Source organism: Camellia sinensis, chromosome 11 (assembly GCF_055761805.1).
Source record: "Camellia sinensis isolate YWXY chromosome 11, ASM5576180v1, whole genome shotgun sequence".
Classification (NCBI taxonomy): Eukaryota; Viridiplantae; Streptophyta; class Magnoliopsida; order Ericales; family Theaceae; genus Camellia; species Camellia sinensis.
In genome coordinates, this window is record NC_138971.1 from 101249441 (window position 1) to 101257275 (window position 7835).

A 7835-nucleotide genomic window follows, 5' to 3' on the forward strand; every position below is an offset into this window, starting at 1 on the left:
CTCAAGCAACTCCTTACTCCCTTGTGTATGGGTCCGAGGCAGTGTTACCTATAGAGTTGGAAACGCCATCTGCTCGAATGGCTCTCGCCTCGGGGATGGTATTGGAGCCTCGAACCACCAGATTGGAAGCATTAGAGGAAAAGCATGACAGAGCTGCAAAAGTCATGGAAAGGTATCATGAGTCCATCGCCCGAGCCTATAACCAGACTGTGGTACCAAGGAAGTTTGAAGAAGGTGATCTAGTATGGAAGATTGTAGACCCAATCATGCGAGGACAGCCTTTACCCAAGTTTTCTCCAAAATGGGAAGGGCCCTACAAGGTGGTTCAGGCAAGCTCAAGCGGGTACTACAAACTTGTAAGGGTTGAAGACGGCTTCCGAACTGGCCCGCTCAATGCAAAGTTTATCAAGCATTACTACCCATAGTTGGACTCATCTATGTTGAAATTCATTTTCACTTTCTTACTTTGTCTAAAGGTTGTATTTCCCTTGCGTTATGAAGAAGCTGGTTTTCTCTATGGTGCATGTTTTATCCCATCACTTACAGTGAATCTATTATACTTTCGTCAAGAAAGTTGAAGAACTAATGAGAATATTTCAGCTTTTATACGTGCATATGATTGTTCTTTCCATTGTATCATTCGAAATAAATATTTTATCAAGTAGAATGAGAAAACAATGCGAAAATATCCAAACAACAAAAATTTTGTCATTTCATTGCTTTGTCCTAGATAAAACATTTTTATCGAAAGGGGCAAGAAAGTAATGATAAAAAAAACTCAATCTTTCCTAAAGACACCCTCGAAGAAGCTGCCCGTCATATCTACATCTGGAGGACAAACAGTAAAGTGTGCCTCTAAAGTCTCCAAGGCCCGAGCATAACCCGACTCAAGTTCACGAAGAGTCGTCTTTATCTCATCTATAGAGGTGCGATAAGAGGCAAGCACAGACATAAGTTCCAGCTGATGACTGGCGTTCGAAGCTATATCCAGGCGCTTCCGAAGCCATGATAAGTCCACTTGGTGACGCTCCATGTCAGAGATCCCCTGATACGCCGTCTCGACTACTTTCCCATTAAGGTCACACAACCGTTGCCTGTCCAAGCTATATAAGATAGTGGCAAAAGACTCGAGAAGAGCAGTCTGAATGAGTGGACACTGGCAAGCAAATGAAGCAAAGGTCTCCGGGTAACTTGAATGCACAAGCTGTAGAACTGAAGCAAACTCAGGAGCTACCTAATAATGGAGAAATGATACTTTGCCAGAAGCTAAAGGAGGAATTGGGGCCGGAAAGCTGCTAGTCTCAGGAATCTCCCCAATGTCTATCGGGTTAGATGAACCACCCGGAGGGGTAACTCCCGGCAGAAGTCCCGAGCCTGAGAATGCCGAACGATAAGGGGAAAGACCAAAAGCATCACTATCAATGTGGAAATCACTAAGATTCAGATCCAAAATATTCGAAGGCACTGGCGATGAAGAACCTCTGGCAGTCGTCTCAAAGGCAGGTGTCCCCCCTTGAGAAGGAGAACCGTGAGGAGTTACAAAGAGAGTCGGAGTAGAGCCCGAGGCAGGTGAAGGCAGGACCCCGGTAGCAGCTAACACTGGAGCAGAGTCCGAGGCAGGTGAAGGCAGGACCCCGGTAGCAGCTAACACTGGAGCAGAGTCCGAGGCAGGTGAAGGCAGGACCCCGGTAGCAGCTAACACTGGAGCAGAGTCTGAGGTAGGTGAAGGCAAGACCCCGTTAGCAGCTAACACTGAAGAAAAGATAAGAAGGCCTTATTAGAGGTAGGGAACAGGAAAGTCATTTAAGTAAAGATTTCTCACAGATATAAGTAAATGACAAACTTCAGAAAGAAAGATTACCAGAGGGAGAATCAATATGCAAAGCAGGGGAAACTGAAGGACTCCTAGCATCAACAAAGTCACTTGGTCGTGTAGAGACCACCTGATCGATCTCAATGTCTGATGAAGCCTGAACAGTAGCAGTCATCCCTGAAGAAGGAAGGAGGGCCGGAGGATGAGAATCACCATAAGTGCCAGAGCGAGTCTCAGAGATCTCTAGCACATCCACCTCCACACCATTCCCAGAGGCGCACCTCATCTCTACATCGCTTCTAGAAGCATGGCCCGCGACATCAATTTCTGTGGCATCAGTCCCTCCAGCAATCTCAACATCAGAACGGTGAGCCCCAATAAACTCGTCACCAAGGTAGTGCTCCTCCTCAGCTACGGTAGGGCGATGACGACGCGTGCGTGGAATAAGGTCACAAAAATGATCGGAGGACTCAGCCTCATCATCATCGTCATCTATAACTGCTATACGAGGGGTGCACATCTTCACAAGTCTTGCAGACAAAGGGAGGGTGTCGTCCAAGTCTGAGTCCGGCCTGGGGGAGGCAGCATGGCCAGGAGCCACGGTACCGAGAACGTCAACAACCGCAGGATCCTACACAACATGGGCAAATAAAAGTTTTCATTTTAGAAGGTATAGTCGCAAGAAGGAAAGTAGCTTCAAATCAAAAATTTCGGGTACCTCATGAAGCCTTTTGGAAAGGCGAGGAGCGGAAGGACTGGCATCAGAAGTCCTCTTGTGAGCCATCTTCTTAAGGCGGGCCGTCCGAGGACCAGAGGCCTTATTCAAAGGGACTGGCTCCAGAGAAGTAATTGCCAAGCTAGAAGCAGATGCCCGAGCAGAAGGGTCAGTTGGAGCAGATGAGGTGAAGAAACTCTCGTACATGTGGTCAGATTTTCGGCTCTCGGGTAGCCGAAGAGAAGAATCCTTCTTATAAATCGGCGGAGGCAAACATATGGTCGGTCTGCTCTGGACAAATGCAATAAACGCATCGATATTCTTCTGCCAATACCGCCTGAAAGAGGGGGTGAAACCCCCTACTCGGCTCAAGCCTGGCATCGTCAAAGAGCCGGATATGGGAAGCACGGTGTGTACAAGCCCGCGACTGAAGCGCCCGTAGCTCGTTGAAAATGATAATAAAGGAGGTGCTGGCCCCGGGGCACATTGATCAAACCCGAATTGACATGCTACGCGGTCAGGCCTATAAACGGCACTATCAACGCCTTCCTCATGCCACACCGGTAATGAACTCGGACGGATCATAATCAGCATATCAACAAAGGGTGCAGGGATGTTCTTCGGCAAAGGAAAGGACACCGAGCGGGAGGAACCATGATAGATAAGCGGTGTGGCCACACCCACAGGTGGGCATACATACGGCTGTGCCACAAAGCGTTGGGGATCATCCACCAGAGTATTCAAGGATAAGGTGGAAATGGTACGTGACCACCGTGTAATCAACGGCTGGCAAGACTTCGCTTTCTCAAATGTCCGAGACCCATCAGTATCGAGCACGGGGATGCCATCTTTATCCACTATCTCCTGAAGAACTTCCGCCTCAAATACAGTCGGAGCAGGGGCAAATTTTGGGAACCTCTCGAAGAAGAAACATAGCAGGAACTGGCTGTGAATAAAGGAGACAGGCTCATATCGACCCACGGAGCGAACCATATCTCGATGTAGTAGATCCAGCCGATAGTAGAGATTCCCAAGGAATAGTGGAGCCAAAGGGATCCGATCTCCTCTGAAGAGCCTGACTGCCAAGGGGAAGACGAAAGGATTGAGGGAATCCGGAGGTGTGCTCGGAAGAATGAAGAATGAAAGGAAGCAAGCCAGAAATCCCAAGAAATAGAGCCTGGAGCCATACATCGGACCGGCCTCATACTCCCGAGAGTCAGGGTCAGCATCTCTGGCCAAGGGCTGAAGATCTTTGAAGAAGTGGCGGATCCATGCAGTATAGGAAGCACGGTCCGTCCTTACTCGACTAGTCCTCCTCGCTGAACCATCAACAACGGAACTCCACCGACCACAAGTTTGAAGATTTAGCTTCAGAGATTGGATCAAAGAATCATCTTCGGGGGGTGTCTGCTCAGGGTCGAAGGCATCAGGGCCGGTCACTTCCAGACGCAGCAACATGAACACATCCTCAAGGGTGGGCCCCATCTCGTGCTGGCCAAGTATAAAGGTGTGTGTCTCGGTGCTCCACCGAAGAGCCATGGCTTCCAGGCTAGCATTGTTGCGACGGATGGATAGGGATCGAGATATTTTCACTGGGATCAATAGTCGGGCCTCTTGAAGCCGCTGACAGAAGCTCTTGTCCGAGAGGACATCATCGACCCACTCCCGCCAACCAAAAGGAGGGTTTGAGAAGGCCTTGAACTGAGGATAACAGTATGGAAAGTCCCCCCGCTCAATCCGAAAGCGTAGCACCGAGGAAGGAGAAATGAGGGCCTCATGTCCAGAGTCAGTGTCCTCAGTGAGACATAATGGAGCCGCCTTCGGAGATAGAAGAGAAGTGGTGGAGGTGGCCGCCCGCCAGAAGGGATCCTTCCGACCAAAATAAGGAGATTTCCTCCACTCAGATGCCGGAGGTACATCCCTTTCTTTCATGAGAGCCGGTTCCGATGACCCCGAGACAACGGGTTTCTTTTGAGAAGACATATGGCTGAAATAACCAGTATAAATATTAAAGAGTTGACCGTATTAAAATTCAGAATATTGTTACATGCAACATGATGGGTTTATCAACAAATTCAACTTCGGACGTCATCAACAATTCATTTTCTCGGATATTCTTCAAGCTCAACAAATTTTAATACCAATGGGTGCATCATCAACATATAGATTTTCGTCTTCTATCATCAATAAGAGGTGCAATGTCATAGGTCGCTTCATGATAAAGTTCAATCGGGTCAATTTCTTAAAGTCACTATGTTCCATATTAAAGGTTCAATTTATACGGGGCTCAAAATTTGGACAGAGTGAAGTTCAATAGCAAATTTCAGGTCCGAGATCCGAAGTATATTACATTGCTTATCAGTAGCAAGATTTGATGGATTGACGTGCAAGCTACAAGAATATTCCTCCCAAGTCAATATTATTTTTTTTTTTTTTTGCTCAATTCAAGTGGCAAATATTCTATTACGACGGCAAAAAAAAAAAAAAAAAAAAAAAAAAAAAAAAAAAAAAAAATCAGCAACAATAGTTCAAGTTATACAATAGCCCATAATTTCCTTGGCAAATTTCAAGTCAAAAAATCCAGTTAAATAAATCCCACATAGAAGTTCTTGCATGGATTCATTCATTTGTTTGTTTATTTTATTTATATATATATATAAATATGTATATATATATATATATAAGTAGTGCTGCCACCACACAAAGAATATACATATATAAGAATAAAATAAATAAATAAACAAAACACTTAAAGAGCTTACTCACAGGTTGGGCCAACGGAGGAAGTGCACGGCTGTGTTAGAGTCAATGTGGGAAGCAGAAAATAGGCCACGAATGGGTGGAACCAGTACCGAAGATAGCCGGAGTAAATCAATAATAGCACCGGCAGTGGACAGGACCACACACGTTGCGTTGAGTGGGCGAACGTGCGTGGTCGGCGTTGGACAAGTTGAAGCCGGAAGCAACGCTGGTACCACAGAAGAGTCAGCAACCACACACGTTGCGTTGAGAGGGCGAACGTGTGTGGTGTGCGTTGGAACCGTCGCAGTCAACAGTGGTCGGAGTTGCAGCAAAGAGAGGTCAGTAGACGAACTCCGAATCTGTCTCTGTTAGAGAGAGTGGGTTGAGAATGGGTTTGACAAAAAGGGTTTTAAGCTTGTATTTACAAATCTAACAGCAGCGGCGATGAACAACCTGCAACCTAAAAAAAAAAACATTCAATAGTGAGGAGAGGAAGACGAAGTTACATCAGTGTTCTTCAACAGTGCTCTTCAGTGGTTACAGAAGCAAAAACCGAGCTGTGCTGCATTGATTTAAAAAAAAAAAAGAGTTTTGTGATGGCTCTGTTTTTTTTTGATTTGCAGAAGCAGCGGCTATGGCCTTCAAATGGAATGCAAAGCAAGAAAGAGAAGGTGTATGTCACTGATTAAAAAACAAAAAGAAAAGAGAAAGGAAGAGGAAAGTTGTGCTGTCGGCAGCTGTAGGCAAAAAGAAAGGAGGGGGTATTGATTAGGTTTGCCAAAAAACGTGTGAGCCTTTCTTTAATCAAAAAAAAAAAAAAAAAAAGGAGCATTATCTTTGAATATTTTATTAGTATATTCTAATAATGTATATATAGGTAATTGATCTGCTGTATGCCAAACGACAAAAAAAAAAATGCTTCTTTATTCTTTGGTTAAAAAATATATACATCTATATTAAAAAAAAAAAAAAAAAAAAAAAAGAAAAAAAAAAAGAGTACAAAAAAATAAAATTTTTGCTTGTCATTTTTTTTTTGTAAATTGAAGTGCGTCATCAACTTTATCCATAGACTCTGTCATGACAAAATGTTTTTTTTTTTTGGGGGGAACGTGATGCGAAACAGGGTCGAAGAAATGACAGTATGCATGTCTGAGAAATTTAAAATTTCTCATACACGCAAGGGGCAAATGTAAGAGGGGCTAATTTGAGCCCATTAAATTAATTAGGCCCAATAGTCCAAGATTGATGGGCCCGAATTTATCACCATCAAACGGGCTAAATGGCTCTAAGCCTCGAAAGGGTTCGGATCCACGAACCTAGAGACTTACTCGGGCCCGGACTCGAAAGGGTATTAAGCAAGCCTAGAGATCCGAGGCACTCGGACTCGAAAGGGTTCAGATCCACGAACCTAGAGGTCCTAAACACTTGGCTTCGAACGGATTTAGACGCAATCCAGAAGTCGCTCCGTTAATGAGTCCCAGAACACTTGCGGGCTCGGAGCTTTCCGGGATCTACGCACCAGAACCATGGGCGTAATGGAGTTCGAACAAAGGACCCGATCCCGAGGACGGTGAGTGGAGATAAATTCACTCTTCGGTTAAACTAGCCTATACCCGGGTCGAGGTGGCACGACCCCGGGGGGTCCATGAGACTCGGCAATATTTTGCGGCAGGACGTCCTCTGGGACTACCCCTGACCCTTTGGGATGATTGGGGATCATTGGTTAGGTGTGGCTAAGAAGAAGGGTTCGCCGAGGGAGTGATCTCCTCTTCGGGGTTTTCTCATCCTCGGAGAAGTCACCTCCTCGGAGAAGTCACCTCCTCGGAGAGGTCACCTCCTCGGACAAGGTGGTTAGAGAGAATATCCCCCATGTGCCTTGCACATGGGCTCCATCCTATATCATGAGGTGCCTATAAATAGCACCCACCCATAGCTTTACAAGGGATGGATTTTGGAGATTTTTTTTTAACTCTTGGGAAAGAACTAATTTCCCTTCTCCATTATCAACCTTGAGAGTGAAAGTGGGAGATCCATGGGAGAGCCTTGCCATTATTCTATTCTCTAGCCATTTTGCCTTCTTCTTCACCCAATCTCTTATCTCCATCATCTCCTTTGTTGTCGTGTTCCTAAGTTGAGATTATTGAAGAATCTAAGCCTCTCATCATATTCTAGAGAATTCGAAATTGTTCTTCAAGGATCTTCGAAGATCTTCGAATTTTCCAACTCCTTTCTTGAACCCTCTCCTACACTTATAGACTAACGTATGGTGTATCATATATCATATTTGGCCCCCCGAGCCAAAATCTTAGTTCTGTCTTTAGATATATAATAATAATAATTTATTTATTTGTTATTGTTATTATTATTTATTATTTTTATTTTTATTTTTATTTTTTTGTTTTGTTTAAAGTCGAACAAGCATCTGCTTTCTAAACCTATGTTGGGCGGCATTCCGATTGTAGCTCTCACCCATGCCCTTAGCAAATATGCCCCCACACATTAGGTTCATTTTAAAACTTATCTCTAGTAGAGTTAATCAAATCGATAAAATTTAATAATATTTCT

General features: G+C 44.7%; 1 protein-coding gene across 1 annotated transcript; it reads right to left on the minus strand.

Moving 5' to 3' along the window:
• Positions 1-798: 798 nt before the first annotated feature.
• LOC145802049 (uncharacterized) lies at positions 799-7513 on the minus strand. The gene is made up of 3 exons (XM_082894398.1): positions 2532-7513; positions 1862-2444; positions 799-1752 (listed from the first exon to the last, which is right to left on the minus strand). Exons 1-3 carry the CDS (start codon positions 4509-4511, stop codon positions 1235-1237), a joined length of 3081 nt encoding a protein of 1026 aa, XP_082750524.1. The 5' UTR covers positions 4512-7513; the 3' UTR covers positions 799-1234.
• Between the last annotated feature and the right edge of the window lie 322 nt (positions 7514-7835).